This window comes from Siniperca chuatsi, linkage group LG22 (assembly GCF_020085105.1).
Source record: "Siniperca chuatsi isolate FFG_IHB_CAS linkage group LG22, ASM2008510v1, whole genome shotgun sequence".
In the NCBI taxonomy this organism is placed as follows: domain Eukaryota; kingdom Metazoa; phylum Chordata; class Actinopteri; order Centrarchiformes; family Sinipercidae; genus Siniperca; species Siniperca chuatsi.
Window position 1 is genome coordinate 16,315,720 of NC_058063.1, and position 23,004 is coordinate 16,338,723.

The window sequence follows — 23,004 nt, forward strand, 5'->3', positions numbered from 1 at the left end:
TATTTTCCAATTTGACTTGGGTAGCTTTATATGTAATAGCAATTATGTTTATGGTGTTGCATTTTAGTAGAATGCTAGTTTTTCCATAGTACTATATTATGGTAATTTGGTCACCGCCTTCATGGTACATTACCATAGTACAGGAAAAAATTACCACGGTATTGTACTATTATAGTAGTGACCAAATTTCTGTCCCCAATGTTATAGTATTACCACGGTGCTTTTTTCATATTAGTCTGAAGTCTGGCTGGAGTTTCCATGAGTTTCGAAATCCCAACTGATGACATCTCAGCAAGTAATTCTTTGACCCATAATGCAGCACATAGCTAATTGGCAGAAATTGCCTTTATAGTGCCCTTAAGTATGTATTAACGTGTGTATTGTTGAAAAATAATAAGACAAGACGTTTGTTTCAGATACAAAACAACTGTAACTGCCATCTTTTTGAGTGCAAGATTGTCAATTAGATTGACTCACAAAATCTGCTCTCTTTCTTGTACAAACCACTGGAAAACCCCACAGTCACATTGTTTGTTTGCATATCACATTCAACACCCATCAGCCCACGCACACATGCACACACACACACACACACACACACACACACACACACACACACATCCTTGTACTTATATCCTTGTGAGGACCGTCATTGACATAATTAACATTCGCAACAAGAGGGAGCGAGAAATAAAGAAATTGTTACGCCAAACAGACAAAGTCTCAGCTTCCTTAATCACTGTAGAAGAAAGTGGTGGTAAAATAGCAAGAGAAAGACTGAAGTGAATCTATGGTACTTGCACACACAATGGACAAGATACTGCGTACTAGTCTTTGATCTGTAATGACTTCTCCAAATTCTGCCATGCTGACCATTTAACCATGACACCAAACATCTGAGAAGTAATGCATGGAAGCATTTTGGTTTCAACTTTATAGATAGAATAGAATCGTGGATAAAGAAAGGCTGTATGCTGACTTTGTAAAATGCAACTACATTACTGTAACATTACCGCAAATAAGGGACTGTGAATAAACAGAGCAATTTTAAAATGTTAGTTTTACAATGTAGGTTATGTGGTTAGATTATGCTATGTGGGGTGCATTCAAATTAATTTAAACAAATAACGTGTTAGTTGTCTTTCATTGGAACAGCTTGCACATCCTACCGTTTCCTGCCCTTTGAAAGATATCTAACACCTGCTTATCATTGCTACATTTATGGTGTGCTGCATGCATCAAACCCATATTTGTTTCCTGTTCAACAGTTTCAGACATTACGTGCAAAGAATTTTGAGTGCATTGAAAATGCTTCTTTTTCTGAGTTGTTGGATTATTGCAGGTAAGACGAATAAAAATTGCATTGTCACTTGCATGTTAAATGTCAGAACCAGTTGATCATTTTTGTAACTATTTATGTGATGATTCATAAAGAAACAGGCTATAACACTATGTTTAATGCAGTAGTCTAATTTTTCATATACAGTAGTTTTTTTTAAGTTAATGTAGGAAATGTATGTATGTATATATGTAAGTTAATACGTTGCTCTTAGGTGATAAAATTAATTAATTTAGCCTTTTTGCTCGTTGGTTCTCATGCAGCATTACAAAAACTTGAAAATTGATCTAACGTCAGTATCTGTCCTGCAAAAAACTAAAAGCTGCAAGGGAATTTGATTTACAAACACTGCTCATGATGTATCTTGGGATATTTTAATCACATTATTGCTGCATGTAACTTTTTTTAAGGTAATATGCTGTAATGTATTCCAAGACCATTTCTTTCAATGATATTATGTAATGTTTCCTGTCAGGTATTACAGCAGAGGACCAACCAACGTTGCACTACCGGGTGAAAAACAGCTCATTATGTCTACAAGTTGGAAAATCACCACCATATCAAGATGTTCGGTGGAGTTTTAATGATAACTTTATTGTTTATAATAAAAACATCACACCCTCTTACACAGACAAAGTGGATTATAATCCAAGGAACCACTCCTTGTGTATCAAGAAACTCACTGAGATGGACAGTGGCATCTATAAAGTTTCAATCACTGATTTAAACTTTAAAGAATCAACTGAGCTCCACAGACATATTGTTGAAGGTAAGTTCTAAGTAGTGCTTTGTCTTTAGCCGGTGTATGGGTTTTCTTGGTCTGTAGATTTCATTATTTAAGATTTGTATGGGAGTCCTAACGATACATACAAAGCTTCTTTATCTTGCAGTATTTAGCTTAAACCTTAGAACTTTTCAACCTTTCTCAAACCTTTCTAAACATGAACATGATATGATATGTAATTAACCTTAGCCATCCCTTTAAATGCATATACTTTTTTTTATTGTGACTTCAAAAAAGGTCTACTGTCCAGTTTACGAATAAAGAGGACATCACAAGATCTAGGGAAAATACACAGTAGGCATTTTACATTGTTGGCATCCGCCATTATACATCCCTTTTCATTTTCATGTTAGCATTTCACACAATATGTGAAAAGTTAAATTTTCCCCTTATTACAGCTCTTTCAGTTTCCCATGATTTTAGGGTTTTATGTCTTATCTTTTAAATGTCTGATAAAGAGCATGTGGCTTGAACCTTAATGTAAATTTGGTGACCCAGTGCAGTTATACATGCATATATAGTGGAGGCAAATGCACACTTCATGTTGTCTATGAAGTATGTTCACTTGTTTTAGACAGGGGGCATTGTCTGAGGCTTGTTTAGATGTTGATGTTGTGGTTCCTACTATTTGCCACCAGAGGGTGCTAACAAATTATCTAATGCCTTTCATTTATCTGCTTGGTTGGGTGTTGCAGAAACTGTTCCCAGACCTGTCATCAGGATGTTAGTAATGCCCTCCAACCAATCTGCTGGATTCTGCAACATCAGAGTCAACTGCTCCATCCAGGATGACTGGGTGTGGTCTGTCTGTGATGGAGCCAGTTGCAGCACATCTCAGGGATCATTAAGGAAGGTCAACATCACCATCTCCGCTGACAACAGATCAATTGTCTGCACTGGCAACAACCATGTCAGCACAAGCAACATTTCTGAAAGCATAGAGGCAAAGTGTAAGAATTATGTGATGTTTTTAAGTAGTCTGTGTCTGAGGTTCACCTAACTTTAATTCCAGAAAATATATATTCACTTCTTTCTTTCTTGGTCATTTTTGGGCCACCACCTCATCATTTTAATAATTCAGTTGTTGTGGGTATTATCTGCTAAAATGGGTTTTCATGTCTTTCCAGGCTTTAATAAATCTAATCCTGGACATGAAGAGACACCACAACTACCCATTGTAATAATGATAGTTATTGCAATGTGTGTATCCTTCTGTGTATTTATTTTCTATATGGCTAAGGGGCTTTCAACCAAAAATAATCACCATCAGGTAAGCCGGATTTACTAAGCAATATTTAAATACATCTTTGTGATATCACTTTGAGGATGTAAAATTAGAAGAATTTGATGACAGGATGGTGTACTCCCTTTGAAGAAAATGTTTTGAGATGATTGCAACTAAAACAATTCTTTAAGATGTGAAATTGAGTTTTACTTTAATGCTAGGAGGTGTCTTATCATAGTGTGTGACATTTTGTTTAAAAGACTGATACCTATTTTTACTGCATTATTTCCAGGCACAGACATCTAGTGCTCAGTTAACACAAAGCCAGCCGGTGGAGGCACAGCCCCAACTTGTGCCAAGAGTCTCCACGTCTTCTTCCGGTCAATCTGAGGCCTCTTATGAAAATGTGGATGCCGCACAGCCCAGCCAGACCAGCAGCCCAACCATCAGCCCAAGAGAGGAACTGGGGTCCAAGCAAAGTCAGAAAGTAGATACTGTCTACAGCGTTTTAGAGGTAGCAAATGTGAATGCCTCTCTTGGAAAGAGTGACGGCAGTAAAGCTACGAAAGGACACAAGAAGATACAAGAGGCATTGACTTCACAGTCGGTCACCGTGGATGAGGCAGAACACCCCACCCAAATTGACACAGTGTACAGTATGTTGCAAAAGCCAAAAAATCTGAAGTCACAGCACCACCAATAGGTCAAACAAGCTTTTCAGAAGCCAAAGAGATGAACATGACAAGTGAACCAAGCCTGTTAGAGAGCAGAGATAGACATTCATGCAGTATTTACTTGAGACTGGAGGACCCATCGTAATGGATTATGCAATTATTTGGTACAGTGTTATGGTATTGTGGTATTTGTTTTCTTTCAGTTTTTTATAAAAAATACATTTTCTTCAATAATGCAATTTATTCTTCATTTTCCATTGTAAACATTTGTGTGCTTTGCTCATTGTAACACATAAATGCTCATTGCCAACTGCAAGCACAAGAACTGAACTGAACTTGCCCTTCATGAATGACCCACCACTATAACAGCATGTACTGTAACATCTAATTTTGTCATTGGCAGCAGCAGTAAGCTACAGACTATCAGCTGAAAAATGAGAGTTTCTACTTTAACACATATATTTCAGACATGCATAATTCAACCAGGAGTTAATGAAAATATTTCATATTAGTAGCATCATTATTAGCTACTTGCAATGCAAACCAAGCATTAAAACCTGATCATGAAAAACACAGAATGCAGAAAATGTCAGCTATTCCAATATGATGCATGCAAAACCAAAAAGTAAACCAGAGCTTAACTGCGGCATTAGAATGTAAAATTGGTCACTCTTTCCTTAAAACCCTATTTGGAATTTTTGTTTGTCTCTGCTAGTGTCAGTACAGACTAGAGATGAGAAGCCTGTTACACTGATCACTAAAGGACTTGCATTTTAGCATCTTATGTGATTTCAAAAGTTGAATATACAGTACAGGATTCCTACATTGTTCATTGGTCGACACACACAGAATGATGTACTGTATGTGCAGAGCTGGAAGAGGAGACACTGAATTACACTCACTACAGTGAACCTAAGTTTGTCCGGTCTGTAGGTGAGCATGTTTGATTGTTTGATTGATTCACTCAATAATAATATATTCAGTCTACTACTTACTATCTTAATTGCTAATTCTGTATCATTTCTCTCATTCATTCAGTCTCACTATTTTAAGGTGATGCTTTTCTAAGGAAGAGCTTCGACAAAGCTGCAGTACCCAGCTTTATCTAACAGATAGTTAGGATATATTGTTCTTGTTTGCCTCTTTTATTGCACCATTCCTGTCTTTTGTAAATGTAGCTCTGACTTTGCCCAAAGCACAAATTCTGATAAAGGATCCCAGTGTGGTGCCGGTATGCACACCAGTGGAGATCTATTATTTGCTCACCTTGGACAAAGAGAGATTTTTTATTTTAAATGCCTTTATAATATTTCTCTTCTTGCTTAACCACTGAATATATGTTCTTTTTCAGACCACTGTTCATTGTCTGTAACAGTGAATCCTGAGTAAGTGGACGGTGAGGAGGTGTAATGAAGAAGATTCCCTGTTAGACTGCTCTGACTGGGGATCAATGACTGGATCTACATGCAGCCTCCACAGCTTACAGGATGGTAATGCAGTGTACTGGTGTGAGATTAAATCAGGACAGTTCAACATACTGTACAAAGTATGTTTGGATTACATTTTTTCTTTTAAATAGCAATGCCATTTATCATCCAATGTTTAAGAGACTCCACCCCAAATCTGTCTTTAGAGAATCAAACAGTCACCTCCTGTGAACTTGAAAGGTGGCTGTAAAAAAAACTCAGAAGAAACTCATGCATAGCAGCCCGAGATCTTGTGGTCAGAAAACAAAATGAATGCATAATGAATAAGTAACCTAAATACTTCATATCTTAAGTACAACTGGAACATATCATTGGACGGAGTCCATAAGGACACCTTTTTCTGAGAGCTGTAGCACTCCCTGATAACTTCTTTGACTTTTTCACAGCTAAAAATATTATCCTGTTTCGCTTTGTTTATTTTGACTGCCCACCTTTAAATATATTGTGATTTGAGCTGCACTGATTGCTAACAGATTATAAGACTATTGTTGACAGCTGATATTCAGTTTGTATCATTGAATTAATTATTGTTGTTTTTTTTTTACTGACCTGTAGATGCTCTTGTCGTGTATGGTACAGTATGCTTTTTGCTGAACATGGAGCAGTCCATGGAGCTTACTAATGATAATAATAACAATAATAATAGGCCTATAGCCTACACCCTGGGTTCCCAACTCCAGACTTGAATTTTGAAACCTGAAGAAATTCTTTATTCTGAAGTCAAACAAGGAACAGCTGAATTTTTGGATGTAGTAATCAAAGTGAATGTGTTACATACTGTGTGACATACATATCGTAGCATACTGTAAGATGACACACAGCACCCTTATATTTTTATTAGGGAGCCAAAGTCCTGGCGCCCCTCCTAGCTAGCCTCTGTTGCACTTGTATCTGTAACTCAGTTGGTTTCAGTGGCACAGAGTCCAGTGAGGAGGGAGGGCGGGTGTAAATGACCATTAAATCCCCAATCACTGAAGTAGGCCGTCATCTTTACCTCCAACCATAGAGGGCAGTGTTTCCATAGAATACCTGAGAAAGGCTTTCACAAGAAAGGACTTTATTATTGAACTTGTGCCAAATGTTACTTTGTTTGTTTTGGTTGACTAATAATTCTTCCTGCATTCTTAATGTGGACATTGTATTTTTATTTGTTTTATTAAGTGTTTACATTTTTTACCTCACATGCTTTTATTTTGAAGTCTTAAAAGGAAGTGCAGCAGTGTACATTGGCGCACTTTTTACGTGAAGCGTCATTCTGCTTTAACGTTACGAGAGAAAGGATAAACCCTTCGTACTCATTGTACAAATGTTTGTTTAAAAAGTGTTCTTTCTACATCTTAGCTCCTGGCTGAAGGGCACAAGGTACCGTTTTAGTTTTATGTTGTGTGGTAAACTTTGAAAGACTTTGAAGTGTTTGTTTTAGCTATCTCTTTCTTTAGCTAATGTTGTTATTGCCTCGTCAGTGTTTCTCTTGATTTGCACTCCAGATAGATTGTTTACAGTAAATCAGCACTTTATTTGGTCATTTTATATAATTAATTTACGTTTTTCTCTCTAAATTGAGATCGTCAGTTTTACCAAAATTAATTGATTGTTAACTCGGGTGTTTCATGTAAAGTAGTTAACATCGCACTCTAAAAGGAGATTGTTGTAATTAAAACAATTCGTAAATTCATATAGGTTATTACATTAGCCAGTTTGCTAAAATGTGATTTATTTACACGTTATTTATGATGTAAGCCAATTAATTGCAAATGTGTATTCGTTTATAGATTTATGGATATTTGTATACCTTTTGCAGGCAAATGTCTAATGATTGTTTGTTTGTTTTTATTCAGCTCTTACGGTGTTTTTGGAAATGAAATTCTTTATAAACATCAGTTCCTGAGAGTAAAATGCATCTGTTCAGCCTGGAGTGCTACAGCGGGTCCACTTTGGATCTGTAGCTGTACATGTAAATCTGTGCTTCAGTAATGAAGTTGTGATTTTGTTTTAGATCCATAATGAGTGGTGCATCAGGCAACAAATCAAGAGAGGTGTGGATGAAAACATTTGAAACTACATAACTACAGAAGTGTTTTTATTCATATTGGTATTTTTGTTACATCAAGTCACCTAATTGTAGATAATGAAGGCAGACCTAGGCACAGATTAATGCACAGGCAGTGATAGGCTGTAGCCTAGGGGCCTCACAGTGCTGATTGTTCATTTTGATAATGCTACATGAGGGACTGCCCTCAGTCAGTACCATGTGACCTTATCTGTGCAGAGGCTTTTGAATCACAACAAGGTTACTGTGAACCGAACATTTCACACAATATTTGTTCTCGTTATTTCATGTTCAGCTCCGGTGGATCTTTACTGTCGCTGTCCAAGGTGCTGATCCTGGGTCCTCCAGGAACGCTGAAGCTGTCCTGGGTGATGATGCCTGCTGTTAGTTACCATTAATGCTGTTTGCACAGCTGACACGATTTATGTTTTAAACACCAATGATATTTTAGAAGTTTAGCAATTTATTCTGCTGTTCTGTTTCCGAGCACCACTCATTTTCTTTTAATCTGTGCACCTCAGGCCGAACCTTGTGCTGATAGATTTAAATGATAGTTTTTGTCCTAAATATTGCCTTGCTGAAGGCAAGACATTGCTGTGTTTATTCTGATTCCTACACAGTGGATGAGACAGTCCCCACACCCGCCCCCTGCTTTCACACTTTTGCTCTGAAAGTATTCAGGAAGGAAACATAACGAACAGTTCCCCAGTGGTCTGCGGTGGAGACAAAGTTTTTTCATATCTCTGCTTGATATTTGCAAGAATCTGGATGTTAATGCCCCTGTTTTTAGTGCGGAGCCACAAAAGTGTGTAACTATATGACACACATTATATCATCTGATGCGTGGAGAGGAGCGGACTTCTTAATGTGGCGTCCTTCAAGTTTAATGGACTAAAACTGGACGACAGGTTAGTAGAAATATGTCCAGAGCTGCAGAGACTAATGGGAGAGGGAGAATACTGTTTATGTTTATTATGAGCTTATTTTTAAAGTATTATTCAATTTGGACTTCCAGTCTTATTTCTGTATATGCAGACGATGTTTATATTCTAAATGTACTGATGTTAATATGTCAGTAAAGAAGAAGTTGGAGAAGAACTGTTCTTGTTCTGTTGTTGTTGTTGTTACCTGCAGTTGTAGCAAGTTTTTTACCTGCAGCAGAGGTTTGTTTAGTTATGTATATACACACAACACACACCCTCATCAAAAAACAGTTGGCATATTCTGCATAACATACACAAATGAACAAAAACATGTTGGTATTTGGTGTGGTATGATTGAATTCAATGGTTTTATGTTTCATGGATGGGCAATAATCAGTTTAGGCCATTTTATTATTTAACATTTTAGGGACCAGGAACAGACCTTTACACAAGAGACAGGCTAATATATAAAATTAACTAATATATAGCTTATAAATACGTTTAGAATCGAACATAATGCATTGCTCAAGTAAATTGATGAATAGTGTTGGGGAGGTCACATGATTTGTGAGACTGCAGAGAGACATTTACATTTCCTTCTTGACAGAGACGTGATCATCCTGTAGATTACTGCTGTCTCGCCGAGGGTCAGTAACTCTTGATGCTTTTGTAAAAGCTGCTGCATAAAGGGTTTAAAGTCAAGGGTTTAAAATATATAAAATAAATACATTTCCTTCTAGATTTAATAAAGTGCCTACATGTCTACAGCACAGTTTTGAAGGGACAGATGAAACTGCAGGTGTCACACTCATTCATTAATCCATGGCATTTCTCAACCAGCTGGGAGCATTTTATTTGAAAATATGTTCATTCTTCAGCTTAAATCACAAAGTTGAACTGCAGTACTGTGGAGAAAAGTATCCCATCGCCCCAGCACAGAAACTTCACACGTCCACACCTTATAGTTAGATCCTGGTTTCAAGTTTGGTCACGACTTCACACACAGGAAGTGACTGAGCTCGAACAAAACAGAAACAGTCTCATGAACAGAAGTGAGCGTGAAGAGAGGCAAGGCCCTGTCCCCCTTCCAGCTAGTCTCTGTAGCATTAGTAGTAGCTGAGACTCTATGGGTTTTGTCATAGACAATAAAATTATTGTTTTTTTAGCATCTGAGGTTTTTATGTAAAACCATCTCTGGTGGTGCCGGTTAAAAAAAAAAAATCAGGAAGTGGGTGACTAAAATCGATTTCCAAATCTGAAACAGTAGAAAGGAAGAACAGTAAGGAAAAAACCTAAAACTTAAAGACATACAGTGACATAACATACTGTCTGTGGAGACAAACTTAATATTTAAAACTTTACCGATTTTCAGCCTGAATCCTTTTAAATTAATTGAAGACATGAAAATTCCTACTGTGCTCTGTGCCTTGAATCCCCTGTTGCCTCTCTGCTGTCCACTCCATGATGTAAATTATATGTCAGCATCAAACTTAAAAGTATCTTCATGATGAGATACCAGCAGGTTTGTTTGGATTTGTCAGGTTTCTACCCATCTGTCTCTGAGATTTCATCATCTGCAAGATGACCAAGAGAAATGGGAGGCGCCTGAGCTAAATTTCAAAAGTCATAGCAAAGGGTCCGAATACTTATGTCAATGTGATATTTCAGTTTTTTCTTTTTAATGCATTTGCAAAAACTTCTAAAATCCTGTTTTTGCTTTTTCATCATGGGGTATTGAGTGTAGATTGATGAAGGAAAAAATTAATTTAAATGATGTTAGCATAAGGCTGCAACATAACAAAATGTGAAAAAGGTGAAGGTGTCTGAATACTTTATATATAAACACAACACACACCCTCATCACAATACAGGCACTGTGGAAGAACAGTGGGCACGTACTGCATAACATGCACACATAAACACAATAAAATGTTAGTATATGATGTGATATGATTAAATTCAATGGTTTAATGTCTCATTGATGTGCAATAATCACTTATTGTTTATGCCATTTTTTACTTGAACATTTTTAGGGACCAGGAACAAACCTTTGCACATGAGACAAGCTAATATATTTTTGTAGAGGGCAGGAAGTGTAAACCTGTCAGAGTATGCTGCGGTCAAAGCCACTGCAGTTGTTTGAGCTTTGTATAAAAGGGAAGGAAGAACAGACAGGCTATACTCAGAAGGAGAATTTGGAGAAAAATGCTGCTCTCACATTGATATGAACAGTAACTTCTCTCTTCTCTCTTTCTGCTGCATTATTATTAATGCGAAGTAGAACAATTTCTCAGAAGCAGAGCAGCAGAGCGACAGTGTCCGTGCTGGATGTGAAGATGGGGCACACTCTGCTCTGTGTGCTGGGCTTATTCTGTGAGTACATCAGTGACTTTCCAACTTTGTGACTTTCAGAGGCAGACTCATGTTTTTTATCAACAAGATCTTGGTTGCTGATTTGGGTTGGTTCAGAGTGGAGGACTGCTAAATACACTGCTGGACTAGTTATTTTTGCACTACTTTTTGCACACACACATTTGCACAATGCATGTATAGTATCAGAATCAGAAATCAGAAATAAGTTATTGATCCCAGAGGGGAAACTCTTTATATGTGCTAAGATATTGTTATTGTTACATATATATACTGTAGCTTTTAGAATATAATTTATTGCATATTTTATTTTACATGTTTCATTTTAAAGAGGTTTTTTATTTGTGTCCTACATCTTTACCAACTTACAGAATATCATCACAGAAATGTGTGAAACTGCTGATTGATAAGAAATAGTGATGAAGCTCCAGCTGGATGTTGAATGCCTTTGTTTATTGTCTGATGAAGTTTTAATCTTTATTTTAGTGCTGAATACACTCCTCTACGGACATGCTGAAGGTGACCAATTGTCTATTTTCTATTTTTTACATATTTACTCACTCTTACATTTTGCTCATATCCTCTTTTTGTGTTTGTGTTTTGCCGTGTCTGTATGTATCATTTTACTCCATGTAGCAATACAAATGATGAAATGACTAGATTAGTGTCCAAGAGTGTGAACTTGCATATTCCTCCAAACTCCCCTGCACCCCAGTATTTACCTTTTTTTTCTAACTGTGCAGTTTAGTATGCACATTTATGTAGGGAGATCTGATGCTGTGCTGACCCTGATGTCAAACTGTATATTTACAGAAGAGTTCGTTACCTTCATACAGATGCATTTCCTTTTCACACATTCATCTGATCATCTTAACAGGGCAGGATGATGAACAAGAGAGGAGCGCTGAGGACTCTGGTGTGGGGACAGGACCAACAGGTGATACAGTCAGTTACAACAGTCTGCCCAAAGATGTCAATAATAATGAGTTATATCGTTAATAATAATTACACTGGAGGCAATTAAGGGTCAGCATGCGGTTCACATCATCTCACTCATTTTGTGTAGTGACATGGTGTGCTGGCTGCCACAGTGTGTTTTTTGGTGTTACCTCTGGGAGCCGCTGTAGTCAGAAATTGTCAGATGCTTCACGTACAGATGGGTCACGAATTATAAACCAGCCTAAAGTGTCTTAGTTAGGTTTTGGGACAAACCCCAGAACAGCTTCAATGCTCCTTTGCATAGATTCTCCAAGTCTCTGAACTCTATTGGAGATGTTCAGTTGGAGTGAGATGTGGTTACTGTGAAGGCGATAACTAAAGATTCACATCATTTTCATACTCATCAAACCATTCAGTGAGCCTGTGTGCCCTGTCTGTCTGTATGTAGGAGTAATAAAGTCCCTCTGTGCATTTCTTGTCACTACCACCACGTTTAGCAGCAGCAATATTAATTATTTATGAGCCACGTTGATATGATCATCATGTTTGGCACTGTGTTTATATGTTGTATGAATATAAATATAAAGTCAATCTTATTTTTAGGTTCCAAAACCTTAAACCTCGACCGGCTTACGCTGTATTATTATTTTTTTGACAGTTTCTCTCTCAGAAAGCATGTGGTATGAAGCTCAGGACACATTATAATCTGCAGTGATTTATCTACTTTAAATGACCAACTGTCACAAACATCATCAGAGAAGGAGAAGAAGAAAAGAAGGGCAGCGTTTAGCTGTTCACATCAAGAGATTCATATAAATTATAGATGGCTTTCACAACAAATAATCTGATAATGCGACCCATCCTCTATTTATCCTGTAAAAACAATATTATTCTAACTGTTACAGTAATGTAGCAAACAGGGCAGGTGAGTATGTAGCTGTTTTACAGAAATAAGTAAAAGTACTTATTTAGTAAACATCATTAATAATTAAGTGTGACTTCTACAGCTTCAACTTAATGTTGAATGTCCATGAGACATCAGCCTTTTACTGACTGCCAGCGTGTCCCTGAGGAATTTGTTTTGCATTGAAACTTAGTTCTGTTGTTGTGTACGAGCTTTCTCTATTTTCTTGTATTTTCTGTATTTGCAGCCGTGCTTGTGTTGTCAAACTGTGTTCTGTCTCTTTGCATGTGCTTTCTTAAGCTGCAGTGTGTTGCTCTCTCTCTGCCACCACTCAAGGGGCTGCTGACATGCAGAAAGTGTCTGGAGTCAGGGTTAGTGGAAGAAATCCATTTTTAGTTAGAAGAAAAAGACGAACCCTAATGAATAAATGATGTTAGCCCAGTACCTCCTACTTCTCTGAGAAAAGAAGAAAAATATCTATTAATAATATAATTATATTATATCCTTCGTCATGGCAACAATGGGCTATTTGTTTGGCCTCCTTCGATTTGTGTACAGACACAAGAGGAGTTGAGGATGCTTCCTTAATGCTGCTCAGTTTTATTTATAAACATCTGGAATCGGGTAAAACACATGACAGCTGAATGCAGTATTTGTGGACTTGTTGTTGTACAGTAGCTGAAATGGCTTTGTCGTGTTTTATTCCACATGTTAAATAGGTGGGATGGCTTCTACATTGAGGTGAGTGTTCATAAGGAAAAATATACACAACACTACTACTACTAATAATAATGTAGTTGTGAACATAAGGAAGTTGAGGTGGAAAAATTGTTCTCCAGATTTACAGATTTATTGATGCCATATTGTGCTGGAAGGCAAAAATAAATGTTGTTAATGTCAAATTTTTATTTCATCAAGATTTGATGAAGTTGCATAAACTTTAAATCCTGTGATAAAGATGTGTGTTTGAGGGAGGTGGAGACACTGATTGGAAATATGAATGGACACCACCCAAATTAAACACACCTCCAACAAACAGTGAATACAGGATCAGCAGTGCTACTGAGTCCCACAGTGGAGACTACAGGTGTAAGGGCAGAAGGGACTCATATTCCTCAACAGAGTGGAGTGATATCATCACAGTGACAGTTTTGTGTAAGTTGGACCATCTTTCATCCATAATAGAAATGTTATCTCAATAAGGCGACAGAAAACACTGTTTTTTCAACAATTATGTAGCTCTCTTCAGGTCACACAGCAACACATTCTGCTTGTTTTTTGGTGCCTTTTACAGACTTAGTGCTGTTGTGAACGACTTTTCTCTATTTTCTTGTGTCCTCTGTATTTGCGGCCGTGTATGTGTTGTCAAACTGTTGAATATGTTTCTTAACTTGCATGTGTTTTCTTAAGCTGCAGTGTGTTGAGCCTCTCTGCCACCACTCAAGGGGCTGCAGACATGTAGAATTCCCTTTTGTCTGGAGTTTGATTGTGTAAATAAACATGTGCAAACAAATCCGTTCATTTAAACAATATGTTACACATAATGTTAAACAAGTGTTTCCATTGTGTTGTAACAATGTGAATACACTTTTGATGGCATGCCCATTGCAGTTATTTCCTTGTTTTATTGTTTTTCTAGGCAGGAAACACAATCATAGCAGTAGAACATCTTTCCTCTGTTAGCTCCCTTTTTGTATCTGATGCAAATCATCTTTTTTAAGCGAGTGTTCATAAAGAAAGATAATTGGGAACACACACAATCATTGGAAACAATGTTGAAAGTTCTTCAGATTTACAGGGTAATTGATGACAAATTCTGCTGGATGGCAAACATAAATGTTGTTAATGCCAACAACATGTTTTTATTTATCAAGATTTTAAGTTGCATAAACTTTAAATCCTAATGTTAAATAAAAAGGTGCTGACTTGTTCATAGACCTTTTTACTGAAACCATTTTTTACATTTTCAGAAACCAGCCTGCATGATAAACTACATGTTAGACACAAGACTTACAACAAAATGTTCTTCCATATTGCTGGGGTCAAAAGTACTAAATGTACTAAATGCATCCTGTGGAAGGCTACTAGTATTCTGGTATTCTGGGAGACTGTTGTGACCCTCTGTGAGCTCTTCTGTTCTTTGAGCAGCTGCTGGTATTAACACAGCTTGGCACTTTACTGGCCTTTGAGTCATTTCTTTTAAACAATTTGCAATTGTTGTGTATGGCTGTTGAGTTGTAATTGTATGAGGTTTTAAATTTTGCTGCAGAATAAAACAACATGCATTCACATAATTACCATAAGGGTTATAGCGGAGAACGATTACTTTTATTAGTTTTTAATCCTGTTTGTATCCTAACTGGGTATTTCTGATGTTAACAGTTCCCAACAGGGCCATTGTGACCCTTCAACCCAACTGGCCTCAGATATGGAATACAAAATGCTGAAAAAAATACATTGTGTATTTATGAATAATGATTAAGACTAACACTAAAAACATGTTTGATGTTTAACCTTTTTTCAATCATTTGGGTCCTCTTGATCATGAACAGTCACAAACAGAGCTGTTGTCACTCTGCAATCCAACTGGCCTGAGATATACTATGGAGAGACGATCACTCTGAGATGTGAGATCATGGACGGAGGAGACACTGAGTGGGAGTATGAATGGACGACATCCAGCTCAGACACACTTCCAAAGCACAGTGATCAGGTTATCAGTGCCACCATTTACAGTGGTGGAAACTACTGGTGTAAGGGTAAACACAAAAAGGAATTGTTTTCAACAGAATGGAGTGATCCGATCACACTGACACTGTCGGGTAAGTTTCACCGCATTTAATCAATTGAGAAAATGCTGTGATTTTGAACTTCCACCCCAAAGAGTCATAGTCCAGATCTAGTGATTAAATGAGTATTTTCTGAATGTATTTTAACTGGGTTAATTCACAGGAACAGTAATGACCTTTTTTTTGTCTTTGTTGTAAATTAAACAGCACACAGACCAAAGGCTGAACTGAGAACTGACAGGAGAGATTTTCCAGCAGGGGGCAGTGTGACCCTGACCTGCTCTGTGAAGCCATCATCATCTGGTTGGAAATACTTCTGGTACAGAGGAGAGAAAACCTCTGAACCCCTGACCACACAAGATGCTGTCTTCCTCTCAGACGGACAAATCAGAGTCTCACAGGGAGGACTCTACTGGTGCAGAGGAGGAAGAGGAGACCCAGTTTACTACACAGAGTACAGTTATTCAATCAGAATCAACAAAATGAGTGAGTTTGACATTTGTTTTTTTTAAATTTTGTATCCATAATTATTGATTGATAAAATGACTGAATGACATTATGTTTTAATGTAGATTTAACGTTTGTCATTTTTGTATCTCTAATGTGAATTCTTGAACACGAACAGTTCCCAACAGGGCCATTGTGACCCTTCAACCCAACTGGCCTCAGATCTTCAGTGGTGAGACGTTCACTGTCAGATGTGAGATCGAGGGAGGAGGATACACTAAATGGACGTATGAATGGACACCAGCCAAATTAAACATACCTCCAACATACAGTGAATACAGGATCAGCAGAGCTACTGAGTCCCACAGTGGAGACTACAGGTGTAAGGGCAGAAGGGACTCATATTCCTCAACAGAGTGGAGCGATGTCATCACAGTGACAGTTTTATGTAAGTTGGACCGTCTTTCATCATAATGGAAATGTTATCTAAATAAGGCAACAGAAAACACTTGTTTCTTCAACAATTATGTAGCTCTCTTCAGGTCAGACAGCAACAGATTCTGTTTTTCTTTTAGTGTGGGAACAAAATAACTGAAAAGGAGCCAGTAATCAGAGTCCTGCAGCTTCTAAAATATAATCATTCACAGGGAAATGTACAGGAATGAATGTTAACATGAGAAACTACAGTGAAACTACAAACAGCCGTACTAATAAACAAAGCTTTCACAGTGAGATTGAGGCACATTAGATACATGAACAGAAACTGTCAGTGTGGTAAAATGCTGCTGCTGACAGTTAGGCCCTACTGCTGATGGATGGCTAACGTTATAGCTTGAGTGGGAGGCTGCTGGACAGTCATGGCTGCAGCAGAGCAGCAGCAGTAAACATGACTGTTGTCTCCAACTACATCTCAGCCCACATCATACAGCTGGTTATTTACAGACAACACTTAGCCTAACGCTACCTGGTGATTCATCCATCCATCCATCCATCTTCTTCCGCTTATCCGGGGCCGGGTCGCGGGGGCAGCAGTCTAAGCAGGGACTCCCAGACTTCCTTCGCCCCAGACACTTCCTCCAGCTCCTCCGGGGGGATCCCGAGGCGTTCCCAGGCCAGCCGAGAGACATAGTCCCTCCAGCGTGTCCTGGGTCTTCCCCGGGGCCGCCTCCCGGTGGGACATGCCCAGAACACCTCCCGAGGGAGGCGTCCAGGATGCATCCGGATCAGATGCCCTAGCCACCTCAGCTGGCTCCTCTCGGCGTGGAGGAGCAGCGGCTCTACTCGAGCTCCCCGTGTGACTGAGCTCCTCACCCTATCTCTAAGGGAGCGCCCAGCCACTCGGCGGAGGAAGCCCATTTCGGCCGCTTGTATCCGCGATCTTGTCCTTTCGGTCACTACCCAAAGCTCATGACCATAGGTGAGGGCAGGAGCGTAGATTGACCGGTAAATCGAGAGCTTTGTCTTTCGACTCAGCTCCTTCTTTACCACAACGGTCCGGTACAGCGCCCGCATCACTGCAGACGCTGCACCGATCCGCCTGTCAATCTCACGCTCCATCCGTCCCTCACTCGTGAACAAGACCCCGAGATACTTGAACTCCTCCACTTGAGGCAAGGACTCCCCGCCCACCCGAAGAGGGCAAGCCACCTTTTTCCGGTCAAGAACCATGGCCTCAGATTTGGAAGAGCTGATTCTCATCCCAGCTGCTTCACACTCGGCTGCAAACCGTCCCAGTGCATGCTGCAGGTCCCGGTTTGAAGAAGCCATCAGAACGACATCATCTGCAAACAGCAGAGATGAGATCCTGTGGTTCCCAAACCGGACACCCTCCGGCCCCTGACTGCGCCTAGAAATTCTGTCCATATAAATTATGAACAGAACCGGTGACAAAGGGCAGCCCTGGCGGAGTCCAACATGCACCGGGAACAGGTCTGACTTACTGCCGGCAATGCGAACACAGCTCCTGCTCCGGTTATACAGGGACCGGACAGCCCTTAGCAAAGGGCCCCGGACCCCATACTCCCAGAGCACTCCCCACAAAGCGCCCGGGGCACACGGTCGAATGCCTTCTCCAGATCCACAAAGCACATGTGGACTGGTTGGGCAAACTCCCATGAACCCTCGAGCACCCGATGGAGAGTATAGAGCTGGTCCAGTGTTCCACGACCGGGACGAAAACCACTCTGCTCCTCCTGAATCCGAGGTTCGACTATCGGACGAATTCTCCTCTCCAGTACCCTGGAATAGACCTTACCGGGAGGCTGAGAAGTGTGATCCCTCTGTGATTGGAACACACCCTCCGGTCCCCTTCTTATACAGAGGGACCACCACCCCGGTCTGCCAGTCCAGAGGCACTGTCCCAGACCGCCACGCGATGTTGCAGAGACGTGTCAGCCAAGACAGTCCCACAACATCCAGAGACTTAAGATACTCAGGACGGATCTCATCCACCCCGAAGCCTTGCCACCAAGGAGCTTGCCAACAACCTCAGTGACTTCGGCCAGGGTGATGGATGAGTCCGCCTCCGAATCCCCAGCCTCCGCTTCTTCTTCGGAAGACGTGACAGCGGGATTGAGGAGATCCTCAAAGTATTCCTTCCACCGTCCGACAACATCCCCAGTCGAGGTCAACAGCTCTCCACCCGCACCGTACAAGGTGTTGGTGAAGCACTGCTTCCCCCTCCTGAGCCGTCGGACGGTTTGCCAGAATTTCTTTGAGGCCGACCGATAGTCCTCCTCCATGGCCTCTCCGAACCTCTCCCAGTCCTGAGTTTTTGCCTCTGTGACCGCACGGGCTGCAGCACGCTTAGCCTGCCGGTACCTGTCAGCTGCCTCGGGACTCCCACGAGCCAACAAGGCCCGATAGGACTCCTTCTTCAGCCTGACGGCATCCCTTACTTCCGGCGTCCACCACCGGGTTCGGGGATTGCCGCCGCGACAGGCACCAGAAACCTTGCGACCACAGCTACGAGCCGCCGCATCGACAATGGAGGTGGAAAACATGGTCCACTCGGACTCAATGTCCCCAACCTCCCCCGGGAACCTGGTGATTCAAATATGTGTAAATGTCCGGATAAGCAATGTCTGGCCGCTGTTTTGGGACGGGGGAAGACTGAAGGAGCGTGACGGCTGACCGATCCGATCAGCCTTCATTTATCATCACAGACGCTCAGGTTCAGGCAAGCTCACAACATCATTGTTAGACATGTCTGTAAAACATAGGCTTGTCTGTTACTAAAGGAATGTATAGGCCACAAACCTGTCAAAACTGCAACCCAAACACACGTCAAACTGCGGAGTACCCGTATGTGCCGGTCTGATGTATTACACGACAGCGATGCGGTCAGGACCGAGGCGCCTGCGGGAGTAGGCTACACTGAGTGGGAGTATGAATGGACAACAACCAGCTCACACTTCCAAAACACAGTGAATACGGGGTTATCACTTCAGTTCAGTTCAATTTGGGTTATCAGTGCTACCGTTTACAGTGGTGGGAACTACAGGTGTCAGGGCAAACACAACATGGAACTGTATTCAACAGAATGGAGTGATCCGATCACACTGACATGAAGTTGGACTGCATTTAATTCATCGAGAAAATATATTGATTTTGACTTCCAGCCAACACAGTGTGTTGTTTTGTTGTGTGTGTGTGTGTGTGTGTGTGTGTGTGTGTGTGTGTGTGCTTGTTGAATGATCATTCATTCAGTGAACATTTGAAATGTACTTAAATATTTATTTATTCACAGATTAAAATAAAAATTAAAAGAGTCATAGTGCAGATCTAGTGATTAAATTAGTATTTTCATGAAGGTATTTTAATTGGGTGAATTCACAGGAACAGTAATGACCTTTTTTATGTCTCTGTTCTAAATTAAACAGCACACAGACCAAAGGCTGAACTGAGAGCTGACAGGAGAGACATTCCAGCAGGGGGCAGTGTGACCCTGACCTGCTCTGTGAAGCCATCATCATCTGGTTGGAAATACTTCTGGTACAGAGGAGAGAAAACCTCTGAACCCCTGACCACACAAGATGCTGTCTTCCTCTCAGATGGACAAATCAGAGTCTCACAGGGAGGACTCTACTGGTGCAGAGGAGGAAGAGGAGACCCAGTTTACTACACAGAGTACAGTCATTCAATCACTATCAACACAATTAGTGAGTTTGACATTTGTTTTTGAAACATTTTAAAACAATTTTAAAAACAATTTTGTATTTGTAATTATTGATTGATAAAATGGCTAAATGACATTATGTTTTAATGTAGATTTAACGTTTGTCATTTTTGTATCTCTACTGTGAATTCTTGAACACGAACAGTTCCCAACAGGGCCATTGTGACCCTTCAACCCAACTGGCCTCAGATCTTCAGTGGTGAGACGTTCACTGTCAGATGTGAGATCGAGGGAGGAGGATACACTAAATGGGCGTATGAATGGACACCAGCTAAATTAAACACACCTCCAACAAACAGTGAATACAGGATCAGCAGAGCTACTGAGTCCCACAGTGGAGACTACAGGTGTAAGGGCAGAAGGGACTCATATTCCTCAACAGAGTGGAGTGATGTCATCACAGTGACAGTATCAGACAGTAAGTCACATTACATTTCTTTCAAAGTGAATATTATACAGCTCATTAAAAAGTTATTTTGGTTCATATATATTTTAAAAGTAAATCTTCCAGTTTGTATGTACTGATTGTGCAGGATGCATTTGATCCACTATCATGTTTTTACTCTGAAAAATCTCTTTTCAACAGAACCCCAGCCTGTCCTCACTGTGTCTCCATCATGGCTGAGTCCTGCAGACTCAGTGACTCTGAACTGCAGTGTTAAAGATCCCTCTGCAGGATGGAGGTTCTACTGGTATAAGGCTGTTCCCAAACTAGCAGACAACTCCTACAGCGATGAGCTGCTACCTGGCAACAGCAGTGGGACTGAACAGGATTCCTACATTGTTCATGGACAGACACACACAGCAGGATATAAGTGCAGAGCTGGAAGAGGAGCTCCAGTGTATTACACTCAGTACAGTGAACCAAAGTTCGTCTGGTCTGGAGGTCAGTTTGTTTCCGTCTGTCCTTCTGTCAAGAAGCAGATGTTATGTCATCATCTCGGTTCATCCACTTTCTGTCTGTGACCAACATACAGTATCTTTAAAACTAACGCTTATACTGACAAATAATTGGCTGTGTACATTCGTGCTCCCCCAATGGAAGAAATGTATTGATTGTGGTGACCTTATGATCTTTCCTCTCTCGCTAGCATCAAGCCAAACTTTCTGCTTTCCACCTTACTGTGTGATTTAAATACTGGACTGGGAGGAACTTCCTTGTTTCCTTCTGTCCTTTTACTCTTTTCCTTTTTCAGTTCATCTGACAGCATGAAAGACACCAAAAGAGAGAGATGAGATTTTCGCTGAAACTTTACGCTTCATTGCAATGAGTACTTTTACTTTGGAAACATAAGCTCATCTTACTGCTTATACTTATATTTTTACTTACACAACAGGCAGGACATGTATAATTAGAAGACACTTGCTTAGCGGTCAGGTAGGCGTACAGACAGACAAAACAGTCAAATTCAGGAAATGAAAAAAAACCAAAGACGTCAGCAGGTTAATGGACAAGAGAAACAAACGGCTAGAGAACTGAGACCAGTCCGACAAATAAGAGAAAAACACTGACTGTGTATAGAGAGACGATGCAGCACAGTTCAGTATGAAATACTCCCTCCTGTATCTTTGAAAGATGGCAGGTAAAAGTAGGTAGTTTCTCACTTTACAGACAGCAGCAGCTGTAGTCACTTGGTTGTCTGTCATTTAAAATATACTCAGATGGCAGCAAGTTTTCAAGGTAGAAACCATAGTTTCACCAAAACACTGCACCTTGTTGCAATGTTTGCACTAATCCTCAGCAATAAAAACAAAATTAAAGTAAATGAATATTTGCATTGTGGCATTTTTAATCGAAAGATCACTGTGCTTGGTTTGACCCCTTATTACATGTTGTTTTTCAGATTTTCATTCATCAGCGTCTCTCACAGTGAGTCCTGACAGAGTGCAACACTTCCTCTCTGACTCTGTCTCACTGAACTGTGAGGGAAACTCTGCTGAGTGGAGAGTGAGGAGGTTTACTGAGGACGGCTACCCGTCATACTGCTCCTACTGGGGGACAATGACTGGATCCACATGCAGCATAGGCCGTTACCGGCAGAGTGCTGCAGTGTACTGGTGTGAGTCTGGATCAGGAGAGTTCAGCAACGCAGTCAACATCACTAAACAGAGTATGGTTTCATTACATTTCCTTTATCTTTTATAAATTATTTTTAACATCCCATTATGTGTTTCAACTTATATTTTAGAATTATGTTTTGTACATCTACATTGAGGAGTACGGTACACTGACATTTACAGAGTTTGGCCTGTTACTCTGCTACATGGTATCTTAAGTAATTGTAGGTGACTAACATTAAAGAAAATACATTTTTCTATGTTCGTAGATTTAACTTAAGTAGGTTCAGCCTATTTTATGATAATTCAATGTTAGTCTTCATCATTAGTAAACACCATCAACATTTAGCAGCACCTTTGTACACAAAACAAGTTACACCAAAACTTATTTTACAGATCCAAGATGTTTTTGAAGTTGGTCCTTAGCTGAGTTTTCTGGCGTGTGACAAGCCCTTTCTTCATTTTTGATTAAAAAATCCCAAAACTTTTTTGTCATTTTTGTAGCAGTAGCCATCAGCTGTTTGTTTCATATGTAACCATTAGTAATGTTATGGACTGACTACTCATCTGTGGCTGCAGTCAAACCAGAAGTGTTTCCCTGAGGTAGTCCATTCTGTAAACCTCTCCCTAAAATGTATACTGGCCACCACCAAATATAATTGTTTTCAATTAATAAACATAGTTAAGTATTTAATAAAATTGTCTTTTAACCATGTACATCATCACAGCTCCAGCTTTAATCTCATTCTGTTTCCAAAGATCACATATCTCCCCTGCCTAGGCTGAAAACCATTCCTTCACCTTACTGTGATGAGGACTGGATGCAGTATACAGTAGA

The 23,004-nt window shown here is 40.0% G+C and overlaps 2 protein-coding genes across 2 annotated transcripts in view; both read left to right on the forward strand.

Annotated features, from left to right (window-relative positions):
* Window positions 1-1,245: 1,245 nt before the first annotated feature.
* On the forward strand, window positions 1,246-5,012 carry LOC122870583. The gene is made up of 6 exons (XM_044184891.1): window positions 1,246-1,342; window positions 1,815-1,852; window positions 1,971-2,108; window positions 2,819-3,073; window positions 3,251-3,393; window positions 3,641-5,012. The coding sequence occupies exons 3-6, from the start codon at window positions 2,027-2,029 to the stop codon at window positions 4,049-4,051; spliced, it is 891 nt and encodes a 296-aa protein (XP_044040826.1). The 5' UTR covers window positions 1,246-1,342; window positions 1,815-1,852; window positions 1,971-2,026; the 3' UTR covers window positions 4,052-5,012.
* Window positions 5,013-7,559: 2,547 nt separating this feature from the next.
* LOC122870685 (obscurin-like) overlaps window positions 7,560-23,004 on the forward strand; it is a 103,636-nt gene continuing 88,191 nt past the window's right edge. Inside the window, exons 1-6 of the mRNA XM_044185047.1 lie at window positions 7,560-10,855; window positions 11,339-11,371; window positions 11,730-11,789; window positions 13,415-13,436; window positions 13,654-13,850; window positions 15,248-15,517. Coding sequence (XP_044040982.1) covers window positions 10,753-10,855; window positions 11,339-11,371; window positions 11,730-11,789; window positions 13,415-13,436; window positions 13,654-13,850; window positions 15,248-15,517 — 685 coding nt within the window. The 5' untranslated portion in view covers window positions 7,560-10,752. The remainder of the gene's footprint in view (window positions 10,856-11,338; window positions 11,372-11,729; window positions 11,790-13,414; window positions 13,437-13,653; window positions 13,851-15,247; window positions 15,518-23,004) is intronic.